Genomic DNA, 21,472 nt, shown 5'->3' with positions numbered 1-21,472 from the left:
AAGCCTCCGACTTCCTCACGGAGTCCATATTGCCTCTAGTTTCTGGTATTTGCTGCCATCTGCTGGCCACTTCCTTAAAAGCAGCTAAAAACCGGGGAATTGCGAGACCTGGATGCGAGGGACCAGGACAAGTGCAGAGTCGCTAATAAGCATCTGCCAAAAGGGTGCTTGCACCAGGGACAAGATCCGTGTGTGCTGTGGGCTGTTAGGGAGGAAGTAATGGGCGTTTATTCACCCCAGTTAGCATGTACCTCTGCTTTGACAGTCATGAGGCACCCCATTGGCCAAGGTTCTAACACTAATGTTTTCTTCTGGGGTATGTTTACTGTTTCAGCTCTCTGAGTCTTCCTCATCATGTTCCTCTATCCATTCCATGGACACAACTTCCTCAGGGATGTCGTCCTTAATGAACCCCCTCTCCTCCCCTCCATCCTGCAACAACAACCCTAAAATCCACAAGCGCTCCGTCTCTGTGACATCCATTACCTCGACAGTGCTGCCTCCTGTTTACAACCAACAGAATGAAGACACCTGCATAATCCGCATCAGTGTCGAGGACAACAACGGGAACATGTACAAGAGCATCATGGTAAGGCACTCGGACCCACACCTGAATGCTTATGCATTCGCCCAGAATGAATACACACCCAAGCTCCCTGGGTAGACGCCAGTAATGGATTTATATATATTAAAAAAAAAAAATCTTCATACCAGCAGTGCCCATAAGATACAATTTTCACATCTTAAAATTTGCTAAAACTTACTCATCCTGGTCAGTGTTGCTTTTTTCAAAACGATCAATTTGAATGAGTGTAGAAATGTATTCCAGGGAAGATGCCACTCCTGCATCGGAAGTCTTCCTGGGGTATCCCATGTCTGCGTTTATCATGAATTCCCATGCATTCTCAGCAGTCACCTCCGTACTCCCACATTTTTCTCCTTTCGTCATTTGGAATCAAACTTAGTAAGGTGAATGATCGAACTGGAAGTGCAGTTTGAGTTCACAAGACTGACCTTTTTGCGCTTCTTGTAAAAACCGTGTTTGTGACACAATCTCAAAAATGTTTGGATTAATGGCAAGCTTTTTGGAGTGCATTCAGAGCCTCTCCTGGTAGTAACCTTGGGGGTGTCGTCACAGGAAGAGACTCCTTTGTTTATAGGACATGTCACGTATTAAAGAACAGGTTCTCATTGACAGCTAATTCTCTATCTTCCCTCATTTTCATCACTTGCCTTCTTGGGGGATGCACTGAGAGCTTATAAGCTCAGCTCTGAATATGACATAAGTAATATGGAGGCACTCACTGTCTTCTCACATTCCAAAGGAAAGCTTTCCTATGTCATTCATCAAATCAAAATATTTCTTGAACATTAGTTGTGTGCGAGTCACTGGGCCAGGCTCTGTGGTTGGGGAGATGAGTGGGGCATTTCTGTCTTTGAGGAGCTGAACAATCAAAAGGGAGATCATAAAGCATTATTGAAAATGTACTGAATTCTCTACTAGAAGTCAGACCAGATTGTAAAGGGCCTGCAGCCCTCATGAAGGAGTTTATGTCCTACAGGCAATAGCGTCTCGTTGAAGGCTTTTAAGTTGTCATCAGATTTGTTCACTGGAAAAAGTAGCTGACATGGTGGAGATGGTGCTGGGGTGTGGGGGTAGATTGGAAGTGAGGAAGCGAGATAAGAAGCTGTTATCATAGTCCTTGTGGAGGATGATAAGGGCTTGAAAGACGGTCATGTGGCTGGAGACAAGATGGATTTTTGAAAGATTTTTGTGAGGTATAACTGTAGAATCAATTAGTTTAGTCATCAACTTCATGTTACTGTGATGGGGGATGAGGAAGAGGGAAAGCTGAAGGCCGTCCAGGCAGCTTGGTGGTTGGTGGTCCTATTAAGTGAGGTATGAACTACTGGAAAAGGGGGGTTTGAGGGTGCTGAAATTGGAGGGACCGGTGGGACATTGTCTAATAGATGGGCAGAAGCCCTGTTGGTGCCAGGCTGGTTCTGGGGTTAAATACTGGGAGGGAGTCATCTGGCCCATTGGGTGGACAGGGCCACACAGGGAGCAAGAGAGAGGTGGGAGAACCACCGGGAACCCGTGTCATCATTGTTATTATTGTGTTCTCCGTGGGGCTTCCTCACATGGCTTCTCTTACATGTGCCGACCAGAGAAGCAAGTCCCACGTCTGACACATGCAACTATGGGGATGGATCTCTAAAACACCATATTGAGCTAAAGAACCCAGACAAAGTATTACATGCCGCAGGAGTCTTTCCTTTCAAAAACAGGCGAAACTAACCTGTGGGATTAGAAGTGAAGCTCAGGGAAGAGGCACAGGGAATTCCTTGCCTTCTGTATTTAAGGTCCCTGAAGGTGATACCCCAGCGTCACTTGATACTGCGCCATCTGTACAGTAGCCACTAGCCACGTGTGGCAGTTGAGCATTTAAAGTGGGAGTAGTCCAAATTGAGATGTGCCCTGAGTGTAAAATATACACCAGATTTTGAAGACTTAGTACAAAAGAAAGAATTTCTCATTGGCAATTTTTGTCTGGATTATATGCTGAAATAATAGTTTGGATGTATGGGATTAAATAAAATATTAAAATTGATTTCCCTTCTAAAAATACTTTTTTAATATGGCTCAGGACACACTCATCTATAGTGTTAGAAAACTAACAACAACCCTTAATATAGACACTTAGAATTAGAAACGAGGTTTTCATTATGTCTCTCTACTGGACGGTACTGGTTCCGTGTGTGAGCTGTTGATGCTAATTGTCATCCTCCACTGCACTGTCCCTTTGATGGGACAGAGGAATAAACACCCCAGGAAAGCCCTTGGCCATATCCCACCTCGATTGGACACACCTGGGGAAGCTTAAGGTCAAGAAAATAAGGGTTGCCTGGCTTTCTCCTTAGGTAAGTTTAAAGTTGACAACTTCGCCTAACATGAGTCACCTCAGCCCGACAGACATCCCCGGAGTGGGATCCTTTCTCTTTAGCTTCATGCTTCCGGTCCGCTTTGATCCGGCTGTGGGAGTATTTTCTTTAGACTCTCAAAACACATATTTCCTCTTTCCGAATTTTGTGTGCATCTGTTTCTCCCTTGGAAATGAATACGCCAGATGTTTAGGTAGTAGACAAATGAACAAGGTCTTGGTTGCTTACAAGGACCCATGCTTGCAACATGCTTACAAGGACCCCATTGTAATGCATGTTGTTTACTGAATCACAAACGCCCACTGCTGCTCCAGACCAAAGGGAGACATCTAGGCCCTGTCACCTTCGGGCCCTCGAGGACAGTTTCTTGGAGGTCGTTCTTCCTTTTCCTCCTTCCTCTGTCTTCCTATCCCCTGATGAGAACAATAATCTGTGTTTTCTTTTGCATTCTTTCTAATGTGAAGAAATCAGAGATGGCATAAAAGTCAGCCTTCTTTTCCCCTTGGCCTGAGCATCCTCCAAATAGTTGGCTGATGTGCAGGGATCAAGAGGAGAAAGTCAGAATTGGAGGTGAGGAGGGCCTTTACTTGCACTAACAAAATGTTAGATTTATTCTTCTTAAACATTTAGAAGCTGATTTTTATTGAAGCCTAATTTACATACATTACATACACAGATCTTAAGTGGTTAGTTCTATTATATCTGTGTAACTCTCACCCCAAATCTAATAAAGAACATTTTTCATCCCCCCCTCAAAATTCCCTGTGCCCCTTCCAATCAGTTCCCCCCTTAACCTTAATGAAGGTTAAGGTTTGCTGTTAGTTTTCTAACACTATAGATGAGGGTGGCCTGTTTTTCAAAGAATAGACTCCTGCAGCATGTAATCTTTTGGGTCTTTTTTTTTTTTTGCTCAACATGATGCTTTTGAGATCCATCCACGTTGTTGCATATGTCAGTTCTTAGTTTATAATGGCTAAATTGTATTCTATCAGGAATGTATTATAGTCTCTTTGTCCATTCCCCTCTTCTCCCCTGTTGAGGGAGATTTGGATTGATTCCAGTTTGGGGCTGTTACGAACGAATCTGCTGTGAACATTTCTGTAGTAGAAGTCCTTTTGTGGACACGGGTTTTCATTTCTCTTGGTAAATACCTATGAGCGAGATTGCTGGGTCATGGAGTCCCTTGTGCTTTTTGAAATGGTCAGTCTGCAGAACTGTGAGCATTTCTAACCCACAGGTTGTGACCAGTGCTCAACAGGTACGGCTAATTTTGGCCCAGGACCAAAATCCTATGCATTTCTCACCATACCCTCCTCTTTTTCCCCCACACTGGAACCTCAACCCATGTGGAGGACATAGGCAAGGCACACGTTCTATTTTACTAAGAGAAGACACTTGATCTGAGAGAGTAGGTAGCCCATCATCATTTGCCTACTAAGGGTGGAACCAGAACTAGAACCCAGGAGTTCTGGCTCCTGGTCCTGTTCTCATTCCACTGGGCCATTCCTCCCAAGAAGGCACAAGGCAGCAAAAATGGGAGGGTGGAGAGAACTCTTTCAGGAAACATGAGGTGAACTACTTAGAGACCCATCCGTTGTCTTTCCAGTTGACAAGCCAGGACAAAACCCCTGCCGTGATCCAGAGGGCAATGCTGAAGCACAATCTGGACTCAGACCCAGCCGAGGAGTATGAGCTGGTGCAGGTCATCTCGGAGGGCAAAGGTGGGTACGTGCTGCTTCTCGTGGCAGGTTACCCTGGTTTTAGAAGTTAGAAAATGAACGCAATGTCTTTGTGGGTTTTTTTTTTAAGATTCTATTTATTTATTTGAGAGAGAGAGCACAAGGGAGGGGCAGAGGGAGAGGGAGAAGCAGGCTCCCCGCTGAGCAGGGAGCCCGATGTGGGGCTCGATCCCAGGACCCTGGGACCATGACCTGAGCCGAAGGCAGATGCTTAACCAACTGAGCCACCCAGGCGTCCCTTTTTGTGTTTTTTGGTTTTTTTATGGAACCAAGTAGGGGTTTTTAATTGTGCAAGAGTGGTGTTGTGTGGGGGATCCATGCCATCACCTCACTCATAGAGTGAAGCATCTCAAGCTACCCCCGCCACAACCCTCGTTTTTCTACAGTTTTGCTGAGCACCCTCCTGCCCATTCTCTGTAAACTGTGTATCAAGCATTCTTCTAGGAAGAGATCTCTCCCTGTGTCAGAAGGTCGGGGGGAGGTGGTTCTATTGGGTCTTTGCAGATGGCCTCGCACCTTCTTTACTCAATAATAATGTCTAAGTTGTATGTGCATCTGAAACATAGCGGTCCTTGTAATAATTTCTCATTTTTTCAGTGAATCATGTGCGAGAGGCTTCTAGGTTCATCTTTCAGTTTATCTTTATTCGTGATTGATCTTCAAGTAGCAAAAGCTTCTAACTCCAGAATCTGAAGACTCTTTTTTTTTTTTTTTTAAAGATTTTATTTATTTATTTGAGTGAGAGAGAGGGAGAGGGAGAGGGAGAAGCAGGCTCCCCGCTGATCAGGGAGAGCCACCCAGGTGCTCCTAGAATCTGAAGACTCTTTACCTCACAATTACTGAGGCAAAGAACTGGCGATCGTATTTCAGGATGCCTAGGAACCCACTCTTTGCAGAAATTCCTTTTATGGAAACACTGGGAAAATACCCAAAATGTATCTATATTTTGCTGGTGTGAATTGGGATTGTATTTGTTGAGAGGAGGAGACAGGCTGGTAGGTGACTTCTCTGGACCCTGTCACATCACAGAAACTCAGTCACACTAAGTCTCTTTCCCAGGACAGTTGTTGACTGAGGCCAACCCTATCTGCCGACGGACCCAACACTAACTGATTCAAGCATCTTAATAGGGCTATTCACCAACAAGCAGCCACCCTATCATGAAAAGAAGGATTATATAAGTTGGGGATACGGGAAGGGAGCAGCTATTCACACTCCATTTGGCCAACAGATCAGCCAGGGCTGTAACTTGGGCCCAGAGAAGAGTGGCTATATCTTTTCCTAGAGATGAAAAGGTGTAGCCCCTGAGGGAATTATTTTTCAATTACCTCTTGGGAGTTTGCTCATTCGTTCAGCTGAGCCCTCGGTTGAGGGGCAAACCCCTGTCAGTTATATCTTTTATTGTCGTTATAGTTAAAATTCTAGGCCTAAAGTGTAGTCTCTTGAGTTTGACCATGTTGCCCACAAAACAACGCTAAGGGGAGGCCGGTGATTCTGAAGAACCAGGAGCCCCGAGATGTAGTCTGGGCCCAGCTTTCTTCACCACTTGGGTGGTCTTAGGTGGGCTGCTTGACCTCCTCGGGCCTTGGGCCTCAGTGAAAAGGAGGCAGTACCCTACTAGAGCTTCATACATCACAGGGTGGTTGTGAGGATAACAAGAAATAAGGTGCCCACAAGTACTTTGGAGGTGTGCTAAGTGACATTTAGCTGTGAGGTGAATTATTACTTACCCAGGAATATGTGGGCAGGAGATTGGGCACACTTTAAGGGAGTTATTCTTTGTGGAACATTTGTGCAAAATGTACTAGAGTCACTGAGAACCTGATTGCATCAGTCCTGCCGTAGAATGTCCGTGTTTGAAGTTAACATCAGCCTCACTGAACCTGCAAGCAGATGCCTCTGCTGCTGGCCCCCCCACTCCACTGCCACCGATGTAGACTTGCCCATCTCCCCTCTTCTATCCCCCGTTTGGTTTCCTTAGATACCCATTACCCCTGAGTGCTAAGCAGTATATACCTTCTTTTAAAAATGTAAAAATGAATTAAAATAACTTTGCCTGATGATTTCATCTTATACTTGGCATTGTCCTTGTTCAGAAATTGTGGCTATCTGGTTGGGAATCACTGAAGTAGATACACTTTAAATGTTAACAGATATACACATTCTTATTTGGATGGTGTTCAGTATTAAACTGGTTTGATTTGGGATTACTTCAAAAAATATGTCAATATTCCAAGTAGAAAGTTCTGGAAAAACCTGTAGATTTTTCTTTTCTCCTCCATGTCACTGGAGTCTCTCAGTATCTGAGAAAGGCTGCATGCTGGAGTAGCAAGTGGACCGTGGGAGGAAGGACACCTGGGTTGGAGTCCCGGTTCTGCCATTGCCTGGCTGCGATGCTGGGAGTGTCATTTCATGTCGCTTGGCCTTTGTTTTCCGCTGCACTTTCTTCTAGCTAGAATAGTCTGCAATTGGACATTTAGTTCATGGGTCAAATTTCTAAGGTCGTATTTGCCCTTCATTTTTTAAAATTGGGATTGAGGAGTCGAGCGAGCCAGCTTTGGGGGTGGTAGTCATTGCCTGGTTCCGTTCACATCCCAGGGACACGGGACCAGAGTCCCTGCCTTGTGGCTGGGCAAAATCTCCACCTGCCACGGTCAGTGCTGGGCTGACCTACACCAGCTGACTGCCTTCTCTTTCCTGATCTCTTTTAGAACTCGTGATCCCAGACTCGGCCAACGTCTTTTATGCCATGAACAGCCAAGTGAACTTTGACTTCATTTTGCGCAAAAAGAACTCCATGGAAGAACAAGTGAAATTGCGTAGCCGGACCAGCTTGACACTGCCCAGGACAGCTAAACGGGGCTGCTGGAACAACAGGCACAGCAAAATCACCCTCTGAACGGAGGGACCGGTGGCCCCTCACTAGCCAAACGCAGCGTGGGGCTGAGAGCAGGCCGTGGTGATTGCAACAACCATCCAGTGTTAGAGGATCATTGGTGAAGTCAACAGATACTTATTGAGTACCTATGGTGTGCAAGGCACCAAGATAGGCATTGTGGGAAAATCGGGGGTGAGTTTGACAAGGAATGGTTGAATGTTTCACTGATTCTCTTTGACCTATTTGAGACTGAAATGCAAAACTATCCACTTTTATAAATATATATATATATGTATACACATATTAGGGATGTATGTGTATATATGTATAAATATATGAGGGACTTAATGGGATATTCTGGACTATGGAAAAAGGAATTTGCACAATGGCCTGGGATGTTGAGGTCACTTTTTACAGGGAAATAGAAAGAACTGAAAACCGAGTCTCCTACCTTCCAAATAAATGGAATCAATCCTAGGAATACAGAGTGTCCTTTGTGCCAGTATTATAAGAAGTCCAACCACGTTTATAAAGGGGAAGAATTCCCTTCTCCATCAAGTGCCACCAGAACACCTGCGCTGCAGAGGCCGGAACGGCCACGGCTGAATGAAAGGCCGCTTCCGAAAGGGTTTGGATGAGCCAGTGGGCTTTCGACCTCTGCCCGCATCTGCCACTTTCTGCGACCCCAGGGAGGGAGGGCGACGAGGAGCTTCGGAGGCCCATCTGACCCGCCAGTCCAGCCATCATGACACCTCTGGAGTCAACACAAGCCCGTTTTGATTTCTGGCATTGTGTTTCTATTCCCCCGGCCCCCCCCAACGAACAGACCACAATCATTACGGCGCAAGTAGCCATGCTCTTTGGTAGCTTCTCAGCCGGAAAAGAAAGCACAAAAGAATGGTGACTTGTTTGGACTCTTAGCTGTCTCGGAATGCCACTACTTCGTTGCCATTTCTGATCGCCGCCTTTTGCATGTAAAACTGTATGTCTGGAGTCTGTTGCCATCTGGATCCTAGTACCTCTCTGTTACGTGCAATTTTTTCCTCAGGTGTAGAAATTCCTACTGCAATGGACTCTGTTGGATCATTTTGAGCCTGTGAAAGCTCTCTGAACAGCGAGTGCTCTGTCAGTAGCCCCTTGGAAGATGTTCCCTGCTCATAGCAGCGTCATGTTTAACTTACTAACTTCTATAGCATTACTGTGCCTAGTCACGGGGAAAGAAATGGGGCTACGTATATCATCTAAATCCTTTCTAATGAGGTACATTTCTTCCAGATGGAATCAATAACATTTTTTTTTTCAGGTCCCCATTGCTGTCACAGTGTTACTGTTAAATGACGTTTTTGTCTCTAGGAACACCATCACCCTCTCTCTTCCAAATCTGAGCTGTGCTGGGGTTTGAACTAAAAAGCCATAATGTGGGATATCGACGTGTAAGAAGCACTTTCAGAATGTCCTTTTTAAGAAAAAAAAATTCTCAAAATACCAGTTTTTATTCCAAAAATAAAAAGAACCAACCCAGATACGAAGTATAGATTGTAACATGAAGCTTTTTTTCTTCCTTTTTCCTAATCCTGTTAAGACAGCTCCCCAAGGTTACGTGAGATTTATGTCATGTAAATAGCCATATGAAATCTGCAAGAAACACCAGGGAAAGTTTAGAGATGTGTGGCAGTGGACCAAAGAATGAGCCAGGAAGGCCTCGCATTTCCTTTAGGTCTTTCTAGGAGATCTAGGAGACTGTGCATTAGAAGACGGACTAGGTTTCAGCTGGTCAAAAAGCACTTTCTTCAGTTTGCAAGGCTCGTCCGATTTGTACTTCTGTGCTTGGAGGAGAGATGGCCAGAGTGCTAGACATCATGGAGATTGAAGTAAATGTATCCTCAGCCTGAATTTCTTGGTTTGCGGGTCGCAAAATATAGGACCCTTGGCCTGGTTTAGGGTGTGGCTGCAAAGACCTAGGTGTCGCGCCTATGTGCTCGCCCTGTGTATTGTACTGTATATGTAGAGTCTAGATTTATATACTGCAATGTAAAAAAAAATATATATATATATATATTTTCCTTTTTTAAAGACAGTGGAAATTCCACGTAGATAAAACATAGCCTCATTTATTTAATGCCACTTTCAATGTCTTAAATTTGTTTCCTGGTGGACAGCTGGGTAATGCTTTTAGCTGCTCGCATGCTTGTCTTTCTGCATCTCCATCGTCTGTTTACCTTTTGGTTAAACTAATAAACTGGTTTGGGACTTGGTTGGCATGTGCTGCCGGACCCAAAGGGATTGTATCTGGAGTATTCATCAGGTGCATTCTGAGTTCGTATCCGGAGTATTCATGGGGTGGTTCTGGAATCCAGATGTGTCCGTAAGCTTGTCGCAAGCCCACTATGGCTCGGGGGGAGCAGAGGGACAGCCAGTGGAGTTAGGAGGGGATCCTCTCCACTGGTGATGTCACGAGCATTTGGGGGAGAGAGTGACATCCTTAGGAAACTGCAATCCGGTATGATGCCTTGCCAGATTGCCATGCTTAGGAGTCATGTGGTGGGAGACACTTAAAGAAAAACCTGAACTTAGGATCCAAGGTAGTACTTTGCCTCCTTTCCGACAGCCTTTTCCCTGGTCTGCAATTGCTACCATCTGTGTAATTCTTGAAACCATTCGTGGTGCTCTAGAAGCCAGGAGAGCCTCTATGAAGGGAGGAAAGAAGTTTTCCCAGAAGACAATCAGAACCAGTCCAACTCCCCTCGACAGAGGCGCATTATTGTCATTTCATCATATTTCCAAAGAGTTTACAGAATTATTGTCCACTGGATTCTTAAATGGATCCAAATCCTCAAATTTTCTGGACCCTTGTGGGATTTTGGAGAGAGCCAACTAGGTGTTTCAATCATTGATAATATGGGGTGGGACCAGAAAAAGAAATGGGATTTCTATCTCTGGCACTAGGTGACTATTTTTTTAAGATCATTCTAGAAAACTGGTCCCCTTGTTTTGCCTCTGTCTAGAAGCTGGGCTTGGTTACTTTCTGCCCAAAGACATAGTGTCTTAAAACTTCCTTCTTTGGAGCCTTTTCAAATACATCACGCAGCACAAGACCATGAGGAGGCAGACAGTGTTGCTCCATCCCTGATACCTGTGGCATCAAGAAGGTTCCCTGATGCCAATCCTCTTGTTCTACAGATGCTCCTGCAGTGGCACTGGTTGCAGCAGGTACCTCCAGTTCCACGGTGAGAAGTTACTTCCATCGTCCTTTGCACTGCTGTTTCCCCTAGAATCTGAGAACAAAATACTTCTGGAAGAGGGGATGGGTTAGGCTAGGTTTGGTTGAGCTGAAGTAAAAAACCATGAAACCTCAGTAACTTAACGACAGTTTTATGCTTTGTCCCGTCATGGTGTAATGCCAATCGGGCAGCTCTCCGTAGGGACTGTGCCCTCACAGCGGCTCCAGGAGCCGGGCAGCATCCATCTTGCCACTCTTCCATCTCTTTCATCTGAGATGAAATAGAAGCCAGGCAAATTTAATTCTTGTAGGCTCAGATTTTGAAATCCAGCATTTGGTGTGGTTTCTCAGCATCCCTACCCAGAAAACTGAGGAAGCAATTCACTTATCTAACAGTTTGAGGAATCCAGTGAATTTCACATTTCCTTAAGAGTTGGAAGCCATCTTATAAATTGTAGTCAATCCCCTCAGACTACAGATATGGGGGCTGAGGCCCAGAGCAGTCAAGTCAGTCGCCCAAGGTTAGGGGGCAAAGCTCTGAATTATCAGAACCCCGCTGTGTGCATGACACACTGGGCTGGGCACCGAATCCAGGAGGCTCTCTTGACAGATATTCCTTCACATCTCATAGAACGGAAGAGAATGCGTGGAGTGTGAGTCTGTTGGCTCCATTCCCAGCCTTCTGAGGATGAGAATTCACACAAGCTGCCTTGGTTCGATGGACACCTGGTTGTTTCTTTAAAGTCTCCAAGGAACGCCCTGCGGCTGCTCAGAGCACTGCTACCTGTTTTCCTGGGCGTTATTCCATCTCACAGCTGAGGAAGCAAAGCCGTAAGGATCAGGATGACATTGAGAGTTTGATCCCCAGCTACGACTGGGATCCATTGCTGATCCATGAACTTGCGCCGCACCCCCCCCCACAACTGGGGGATGGGGTGGGTGCAGGGGAAGAGCCTCCTGCAAAAAGCGCCAACTGGATGAGGAGTTAGAGGAGGAGTGGATGTGACCAGGGCTTGGGTGCCATCCAGGAGCACTGGAACCGGGCTCAGCCTCTCTGTAAGCCAGTTATCAGTACCCAAGTCCTTTATCTTAGGCTTCTCAGAAACAATCATTTTTATTCCCACCATTGTTTAATCCCAAAGCAACAGTTTGTGGTACAGTTCCAATTTCTTACACAAAGGGTACCAGTAAATCAAATTTTTTAAAAAAGTGAATAAACTTCTGGATTGCTGCAGCCATTTAAAAAAAAAAATCAAGACACCATTTTCAAAATGGGAGAAGCATTCTAAATGAGACTGTTAGCTCACCCCCAGACATATATCTGTGATCCTTGTTTATACAATATCTGACACGCAAGCCTCCAGCAAAATGTCATCAAGGAATCAAGTTTGATCAGCTAATAATATGTGAGATTTTATGGATCTGGGGTTGGTCCTGCCGAGCCATTGTGTATTGGGCTCTGTGTGAGAGAGAGAGACAGAGATGGAAACGTTAGATGTTAGTGAGAAAAGAAACAGGTCGCTTGGGTGACACCGGCTGAGCTGCACCCACCCAAAGCCATTTTCCCATCTGCCCACAAAAAGGGTGGAAAGAACGAAGAATTGCCTCTGAGCATTGGTTTTGTCTTTATTTTTAATTTGCTGGGTTTATTTTTATGTCCCTCCCTGTAGTTTCTTCAGCTTGGCTCCCTCTGGAATGGGCGTTTTCATAAAATCTCACGTTCGAGCAATTCTGGGGCCAGCTTTCGCCCCCGCTGGTCCAGAGGGGGGGCTCCCCTGCTGTTTCCCATCCTAGGGGAGACTGGACAGACATCTGGGTCCTTGCTCGGGGTGGGGGGGGACTTGATTTTCAGAGTGTAATGGATAGCACCCTCTCTCTGGTCTTCAGAGAAGCTTAGAAAATAATCGACGACAACGTGTCCTCTTCCCAAAGTACAACTGGCAGTTTAGAGAAGCCCCCACCGTGCCCCCTGGCAGGAGTTGAGATGTCTGAATGTTGATGGTGTGATCTGCAGGGTCTTAGTTGCCTTGGAAACCACCAGCCCTGACTGTGAAGACTTGAAGGGGCAATTACTGTTCAGACTGGCCCCAGGGAGGAAGCCCTGTGCAGAGGGGAGTGTGTGTGTGTGGAGGGGGGTGGCAGGGAATTTGAGGGCAGCGGGCAGAAGTGGCTTCCAGGCCCTGGCACACAGAGCCCAGGAGAGAGGTGCGAGGACAGGGGAGCAAAAGACAAGTTCAGGCCCTGCAGCAGAGGGAGTGAGGCCGGGGCACCTGCCAGGAGAAGTAGGGAGGGACCCGGAGGGGAAAATCATACAGGAGAGGGTTCGAGTGGAGCGCCCGGTGCTCACAGCGACCGAGGATTTGCTGAGCTGAAGGGCCTGCCGAGGAACCAGAGGAAAAGGCCGGAGGCCCGTTGCCCCCCACCGCGCCCCCCGTGCCTGTGGAACAGCAGCACCTCCTTGTGCGTGGAAATCGTCCCTGACCAGGGCCATGGGCACAGAGGGCCCCTTCCCCAGGGGAGCGCAGAGGAGGGCGGACGGAGGAGCAGGGAGCGGGCCTCCTGGTGAGAAAAGTGTCCCCCAACCGCAGAAGGAATCCGGTGGAGGCCCTCACGGAAGCCCCCGCCCGCTCTGTGTGGCGGCCCAGCTCTTTCCCGGGAGGGACCCTCAGCTCAGACAGGGCGGCTTCACACCAGCGGGTCGCTCCCCCGGGAGCGCGCAGCCGCCAGGGGGCCACCACCATGGCCGCCGGCCCCCGCGAGCTGCGCGCAGTCAGCCTCTCCCCAGACCAGCCGCGGGCGAGGCTTTTCCACGGTGCCTTCACACTCTGGGGGTGTGACAAAGTGTGCTTTCTCTCTTTTCCAACCAGCCAGAAAGGACTTCCGGGCCACCACGCGTCAGACTCTTCAGCTTGGTCTCACTGCCCGGCGCGGACCCGAGGCCGCCCTCAGCCTGCGCACGGACAGACCCCCTCACAGGCCACGGCCCTCTCCTGGCCCTCCTCCCTCTGCCACATTTAATCCGAACGCCCTGGAGGGAAGGTTCTCTGTAAAATAATAAACCTCACCCCAAAACATACAACATGGGCATAATGATTCTCTCCAAAACTGCCTATTCTTTGTTTCCCGTCACCCATGACTACTTTCTTATGGAATGACCAGCCTCATTTTGATTTGCACCTTGTCGTCAGTTAACTCCTCAATGAACTGATCTCTTGTCAATCGTGGATATCATTTTTTTTTTTGAAGTTGGCTCCATGCCCAGCACAGGGCCCAACGTGGGGCTCGAACTCGCAACCCTGAGATCAAGAACTGAGCGAGATCAAGAGTTGGGTGCTCGACCACCGACCGAGCCACCCAGGCGCTCCATTCATGGATATCACTTCTGGATCATTTCTCTACTACTCCGTTTACTTGGGGAGAATGTCTCAAAAGCACATTGTAGGAACCTCTTGGGAAAACTCACCTTTATTTTACACTTATTTCACTGTAAGGGAAAAGATCCCCGAGTCTGTAGCTGAAAGGGAACTTCTCTTGTTTTAGGCACCAGCGTTTTCCTGGAAACCTTGGCACTGTTTATCAGGAAAGTAACCAAATCTAGAATTCCCCCAGAAACAATGGCCTCTGTATTCATAACAGATGATAACCCCGGAAGGGAGGGTAGCTGACGTACCTTGCCATTGTGACCGGGTCTCAACTTGTTTCCTGTCACCTACCCCAACACATCCCAGACTTCTCAGAACCTCCAGTCCCCCATCGCTCCCCAGCAGGCCCCTTCCTAGCCCCACACCTTCGCAGTGCCTAGAAAGCATCACCACCCACCAGACCCAACCCTCCTCTCTAAATGCCCATTCACGCCCCCACAGCCAACACAACTGTCACCTTCCTGGCCACCTTCCCAGCAAAGCTGCCCCAACAATGTTCCTGGGCAGAAGCGGGTTCTCTGAGGTCCTACAGTTTTGTTCCTGCCTCTGACATAAAGCCTTCCTGCTTGCATGGCTGCTCCACCGGCCTGTGGACGCCCCCAGCAGTGGGGATCTTTCCTCGTCCTCTGAGATTCTTGGTGCCCAGCACAGGGCCTGAAACAAGGCAGTGCTCACACCTGGTTTGGGGGAAGCTTGATCTGAAATTTGAGGGGTCACAGAGGCCAACATGGATTTTCTCTCTCTCTTTTTTTTTTTTTTTTTTTGCCCCAGGATCAGGTTCTTTGGCCTTGGACAAGCTGGTATCTTTCGATGAATGGTTAGACTGACCTATAGCACAAAACTACAAGATGGGCCCTCCCTTACCACCCTCCCACTGGGGACTCCTATGTTTCTCCAGCCTAGAAAGTTTTTCCGCTTACCCACCTCTCCCCCAGCAGTCTAAAACAACTCCCACCGAACAGGGAGGTCGGTGACCATCTTTTCTTGTCTGCCATGGGGCTGAGCAGCACTGATGGTCATCTCTGGCCTCTGACGTCCTTGGTCCAGTGCCAAGGTCCGGGAAGGTCCAGCAGCGTTGGCCATTGGTTAGTGTTGGCAGAACCAGTAAATAATCACAGTGTTGAGCTATTTTTTTTTTTTAATTTTTCACAAAGATCTCTAGAAGGCAAGTAGTTTATCATTTCCCCTCCCTGAAATGACACGGCATGATAGGCAATGTAGGATGCTGGGATGCCGGCTCTTTCTCGTCCTCCAGAGTTCCTGCAGGAGGGCCCAGGGAACCCAAAGCAGGGCCGGGGAGTGTATCCTCTGCAAATCGTAGGTGCTCAGTCCACACTCAGCAGCACCAGCACTGCTGAAGTCAGGCTCATCGTCCAGAAGATCCCACCTTGGATCCCGAGATCCAGAGAGGGATCCAGATCGGGATTCCAGACCATGTTTAACTTCCAGAGGCAAAGAGCAGGTGCCATGGCGGAGGCAAAGGCCTCTGACGCTGCAAAGGTCAAATGTCTTGACTTAAGACTGGAGGGGACGCAGGAAGAATAATGAGGTCAAGGAACCCTAGGATTGTTGAAGAGACGATTTTTTAAAAACAAATGCAGGTGTGTGCAGAGCACAATGTTCACAACGAAAGAGCACCGCTTGGGATCCCAGACCCGAGCAGGCGGAAGCAAAGGCTGGGCTAACAGAGCCAGAACTTTATTCACAGTAGAACAGTCCTAATCTAAAATTCTAGAATTTAAGACCAATATCTTTTAAGAATGAGAATTCATAAACCCATCAGACCAGCTGACAGCAAAAGGAAAACAAAAAGTTCTCTATTAAACAAAACCACACAAAAGTCAACTCAATCTTTCTCCACTCCCCATCTCCCGACCACCTCCCACCCTATTAAAAAAATATATCGTGAAAGTCAGGCACACTGGCACGCACTCAAATATGCAAACAAAATACAAAATACCCAAGGAAACCTTAGGGATCACCCAAGGGTTTTTCACTAGCTCCCCAGATGCTCTTTCTGTTTTTCTAGAAAAAAAAAAAAATGAGTCAGGCTCTGACAGGTATGTCTAAGCAGTGAAGACTGAGGTCGGCTGAGATCCCCCTCCTCAGCCTCGTTGCTTACTAGTCGGTGTGGAAGAGTATCAACGATAAGTCAAGCAGGAAGGCTGAGGCTGGTGTTCTGTGGAAGGCGAGCTGCCTTGTTGTCCTGCAGCCTGGGGGCCCTCACCAGGGAGCACTGAGCTGCGTTCACGCAGCAACCCTGCCCATGGGCTCTGCCCCAAAGTGTGAAGCTCAGGGAGGAATGTGTGGGAGGGTATTTCTGGAGGCAAAGTCTGACTGCGTGCAGGCGGGCGAACACAAACCTGAGGCAAACCATCATGAGATATCTGAGGAACACAGATTGTGGAACTGGCAGAGAATATGTAGCCCAACACTGCACTTTCCAGAAAATCACTCTGTGAGGAAAGCAGGGAGGTCATCTGCCCAGGGCGCTGACTCCGAGAGCTTCCCTGGATGTTGGCCTAAATCAGTGGATCAGTCCATTGTTTCTGACCAAGTCTGTCATCTGAAACGGAAAAGCATTGTGCTCGCTTCGGCAGCACGTATACTGAAATGGAAAAGCATTTGTTTCCAGATGGTGAGAATCTCCCACTCCATAGGCCTCCCTGCAAGAGCCAGGCTGGGAAATGCAGGAGAACCAGATTGCACACTCACTACTCCCCAGGGTGCTATGAAAGCTTGAAAAATCTGTTTCTCTGCCTTATCTTACATTTTCCCCACATTTTGTAGAATAAATAATTCAAAATAGAACGAAAAACCCAGGCAAGGCCAGTTGCTGGCCTGAAAATGTGCTCTGCCTCCTAACAGTGACTCATAAAACTCACACTCCCAGTTCGTTCCCAGGCTCAGGCGTGGAGGGGAGAGCGTGACATGTCGCAGCAGCACAGAGCCCCCTGGGACACAAGTTAGACACCAGCCCGAACCCCTTTATATATTAAATTTATCTTCATAAATAGAGCATCCTAACTCAAGTGACCACAATACAAGGCCAAAGTCTGAGTTCTTTTCTTCCTCAAATATCTACACAAACCTTCAAATATCTACTAAACTCTAACCGCATGGCAAACTTGACGCCTCTTTAGGAGCCCTTCAGTTGCCATGATCGTCAAAGGCCAAGTCTCAGACAGACCCAAACACTGGATCCCTATTGGATGTCGAAGACTAAGATGAACAGGTCACTCTGGCTCCTGAGAGAGTTCCTTTAAACCAAAGCCCAATTAATTTGCTTTTAAATGATTTGACCCCCCCCCCCCCCCAAACTTGTTACATACACAAGTTTTCAAGGTCACACGAGACCAACGGATGTGGTCCAGTTGGCTCGACTGCCCTGCCTGCCCATTTATTGATGTGACTGCCTTTCTCAGGGATGAGTCTCTGGGCCATACTGTTCATCCTTAATGTAGGAAGCAGTATCACACGAATAAAGACTGAAGGGCTAGGTGTCTGGATGGAAGTTTATCTCGATGGTTGCCATAAAGCCTATCTTCTAGCCATCTTAGGAAATTTAGGTTAAGTTTCCTTCTTATCCTCCCCTGTCAAGAATATATTAATTTTGCTCAATCACAGTAGACCACTTTGGTTAGAGGACTGTGACCACTAGAAGAAGCTGGAGCAAACAGACGAATAGCCCGTTAGAAAAATCAAGGGTGGTGAATCCCCCACGGAGCCTTCATAGCTCATCCCTCGAAGGCACAGCGTCCAGGGAGGTTGGTGACGGCAGGGCCTCTGTGTTCTTGGCGTTGCGGTGGATGTGACCTTGCTTCCGGGACTTCCAGGAATGGGTCCTGTCCCAGTCGGTGGCCACTGTCTCATTGTCCCAGATGGTCGAGGTCTCCGTGTCACTCAGATACCCCGGCTGGCCTGTGTAGTGTGTGGGGTAGATGAGCAAGGGTTCGGCGGAGAAGGCCTTCAGGTCCCTGGATTCATAATACTCCTTGTACTCAGCTCTGCAAACAAGAGGAGTGCAGGTGTGTGAGGGGGTAGGGCGTTTAGCGAACGGGGACCGGGGTTGGCGGGGGGGTGCGGAGAGCAGAGGGGCCCTGCTGGTCCTCTCTTACATTGCCATGGGGGCCTTTGATGATTTTTAAAGTTGTGTCCTTTGGGGAAAAGTTTAGTCTACAAACACAGTAACAGTTTCTTTACAAGCTTTCAGATGATCTAAACAAACACACGAAGAGAAAGGTCAGGATATTTCTGTTGTATTTGGTTGGACTTGTTTAAAACATGAATTTCAGGTCTTACTCTAAAAGCTGACACTTAAGCTCTGTTGGACCATCACGAGAGGGCAATGTGATCACTTTGTGGAAGATGCCCTGTTCTTGGATGAATAAATTAGTTGAGATCTGAACAGCAGTGGTGGGGTAAGTCACACTGTGTAGGCTTGGAGGCAGGCCGGCTTGGCCCTGCACCCCAGCTCCCCATGAGTGTAAAGGGGAGGACGACTCGCCCCCCCCCCCCCCCGGGGCTCCTGTGCAGATCACACGAGGTGACATCTGCTTGGCTCTGAGCTCACTCAGTGCACCGTGCCTGTTAGTTTCCTTTCTGTTACAGGGATGATGGTTGACCTCCATGCTCCTGCTAGGACACGGATATACAGTCAGCTCTATCAAAGAGGGTGAGGAGATCCGTCTTTGCTGAGGACGGGAGACCAAATGAGCCAGATGCAGGACAGGAATTCTCAACCACTAAAATGAAGCCCAGCTAGTAAGGAGATCACCCAGCAACTGAGAGAAGGAGCCGAGGTTAGAATCTGGTCTCCTCCTCCATTAATGAATTTAGGACCCATTGACTGAGCAGCTATTATGGGTAGAGTTGGGACTAGGTTCTCAGGACACAGGGATGTGAAACTGTTCCTGCCTCAGTGGGCTCACAGGTTAGTGGGGAGACTGACTCGTAAACCACCCATCTCCACACCCTTCAAACAACGCTAGGTCAGAGTAAGCTCCTGCGTAAGGGGAGCCCTGAGCATCACACTGCCTTCTTCCATAGCTACCCTGCTCAGGGGCCACCTCCACCCTCCCCGAGCCTCTAACGCACCTCTGTGGCTGCAGTCTCATAGTAAGTACATCACGAGGACCATTCGTGAGTCTGAATTCCCGACCAGACCGTAAGCTCTGCAGGGAGGGGGACCCCTGCCTGCCCAACAAGTACACACAACGGACTAAGAAATGAACTGAACACTTGAAGGTGCTCAGGAAGATGACCTTCACCTTCAGGTGTATGAGTTTTTGGAAATAAGAAGATCAAAACAAGGAGAGGACCGAGCATATTATGTCCAGGTAAACTACACACGGGGTATTACAGAGGGCTGCCACGCAAGACTCGCCCTTTCAGCCTCGGCTTCCCCATCTGTACAAGGGGATAGTCACTCCAGTCAGCCTCTCTGAGTTGTGATTATGGAAAGATCATTTAGGAAAGCAGGGCATGCTTTAGAAAATACCACGCACTACCGAGAATCTGAGGAGCACAACATATGAGCGGGGTGAGCCCTCAAAGGGCAGGCAGTGTGGAGAGACTCACACAGGATGCTTGTTGTACATGATGGGCAGGAACTCATCCACTGGCAGCATCTTCCCAAAGGGATCGGCTCCAACCAGCTTCTGTGCTCCTTCCAGAGAGATGACATAGCCCAGCGTCCAATAGGAGTAGTCAGCTTCGACCAGATTTCCCACATTGGGTACCGCTTTCTCGGGCTCTTTCACCTGCATCCTCTTCCTGCCAATATAACTAGAAGGAAGCAGATGGAGGAGCAAAATTCCAATTTGAATATTAGACATCCGGAAGAACAGAGCAGAGCACAGGTTTGTGGATACTTTTGAACGCTGGGACCAACTGTGTCTTACATCAAAAGTATCACCACAATGTGCGTCCCATCCCCAGCGATGACTGGCACCTGCCATGAGGGGGGCCATTTTCCTGGCTCCATCTACCAACATCCCAACTGCTCTTGCCTAGCACTGTGCTCCAGCCCGGAAGTTAAACTCTAGAGAGACTAAAAGATCCCTCCGATCATTTCCCAAAGACAGTATGTGTTTACAGAGGTTGGAAGTGGACAAAAAGGGCTCAGAGGTGAGATCCCTAGAGTTTCAGCCTTCGATGGTCTCCGGATAGCTCTCCAGATGCTGACGGTAAACACAGGACAGAAAACACTGTGGGGAAGACACAGTCTACAGTCAAAGACCCGGGAACCCCAGGGGCCCCAAGTGGGTCCTTCCTGGGAAGAGTGAGTGACAAAGCCTGCCTGGCTTTCTCTTCCTCACATGCACCTAGCTCCGCCCTCATTTTGCTCTGAGAAAAGCACCTGGCCTTCTCGAAGAGCTTCTGCAACAGCCATTCCAGCTTCCCCACAGTCTACTCACAGACCTGTGATCCGTCACTTTTGTCTGGACCCCGCTTGCTTTCCACCTGCCTGGAGCAAGCTGAGGAGGTGCGGGCTTCCTGCCTGGGGGTAAAGCCCTGCCTTCCTCTGTTTTGCCTTAAGACTCTCTCTTTCAACATTTAAAGGACTGCTCTTGTCAAGACATCTCAGGATTGGTGGCATGAGTCGTTGTTCACCTTCTCAGGACACCAAACACAGCTCTTCTCAGCCACCGTCCCTTCAGACTAAAGCGTCTGAATTTCTCTCAGGTACCATCAAGTGGAAGAGAAACTCCCACTGAGCCTTTGACACGTGGCTAGAGTGACAGGACCGGAGTTTGTACTCAACGGGTTCATTTTACATAGTTCAAATTGAAATTTTAAAATAAAATTGAAGATGTGTAAAATATTTTTTCCATTAAACACAGTTGTTTCGGTAGGACTGCAGTCTATTGCAGCGGCTGAAAACAGCATCTAGACTTAGACGTGTTGTGAGCATAAAATACACACTGGATGTTAAAGATGGTAGAAAAGGGGCACCGAGAGGCTCAGTCGGTTAAGTGTCGGACTCTTGGTTCTGGCTCAGGTCATGATCTCAGGGTCCTGAGATCCAGCCCCATGCTGGGCTCCGCACTGGGCGTGGAGCCTGCTTGAGATTCTCTTTTGCCCTCTCCCTCTGCCTCTCTCTCTCTCTCTCTCCCTCTAAACAAACAAACAAAAAATGAAAAAGTTTTCAAACAAAAATAAAAACAGAAAACAATGTAGACTATCTCATTAATAGTTTTTAAATATTGATTACATATTAAAGTAATAATATTCAGAGACATTGGGGTAAATAAAATGTATTATTAAA

The 21,472-nt window shown here is 47.8% G+C and overlaps 2 protein-coding genes across 6 annotated transcripts in view; one reads left to right on the top strand and one right to left on the bottom strand.

The window, feature by feature from the left end:
• RGL1 (ral guanine nucleotide dissociation stimulator like 1) overlaps positions 1 to 9,848 on the top strand; it is a 242,911-nt gene extending 233,063 nt beyond the window's left edge. For all 5 annotated transcript variants that reach the window (XM_025877976.2, XM_073900122.1, XM_025877978.2 and 2 more), the window contains 3 exons: positions 335 to 589; positions 4,550 to 4,664; positions 7,394 to 9,848. In XM_025877976.2, the coding sequence (XP_025733761.1) occupies positions 335 to 589; positions 4,550 to 4,664; positions 7,394 to 7,581 (558 nt within the window). In that variant the 3' untranslated portion in view covers positions 7,582 to 9,848. The remainder of the gene's footprint in view (positions 1 to 334; positions 590 to 4,549; positions 4,665 to 7,393) is intronic.
• A 5,495-nt stretch (positions 9,849 to 15,343) lies between these two features.
• Positions 15,344 to 21,472, bottom strand: part of COLGALT2 (collagen beta(1-O)galactosyltransferase 2) — a 106,358-nt gene continuing 100,229 nt past the window's right edge. The window contains exons 11-12 of the mRNA XM_025878024.2: positions 19,783 to 19,989; positions 15,344 to 18,209 (exon numbers count right to left, since the gene is read on the bottom strand). Coding sequence (XP_025733809.1) covers positions 17,933 to 18,209; positions 19,783 to 19,989 — 484 coding nt within the window. The 3' untranslated portion in view covers positions 15,344 to 17,932. The remainder of the gene's footprint in view (positions 18,210 to 19,782; positions 19,990 to 21,472) is intronic.

Source organism: Callorhinus ursinus, unplaced genomic scaffold (assembly GCF_003265705.2).
Source record: "Callorhinus ursinus isolate GAN/ISIS: 27379988/994484 unplaced genomic scaffold, GSC_fseal_2.0 scaffold13, whole genome shotgun sequence".
In the NCBI taxonomy this organism is placed as follows: Eukaryota; Metazoa; Chordata; class Mammalia; order Carnivora; family Otariidae; genus Callorhinus; species Callorhinus ursinus.
Note: the sequence above shows the minus strand (reverse complement) of the source record. Positions and strands in the feature narration are given on the sequence as shown.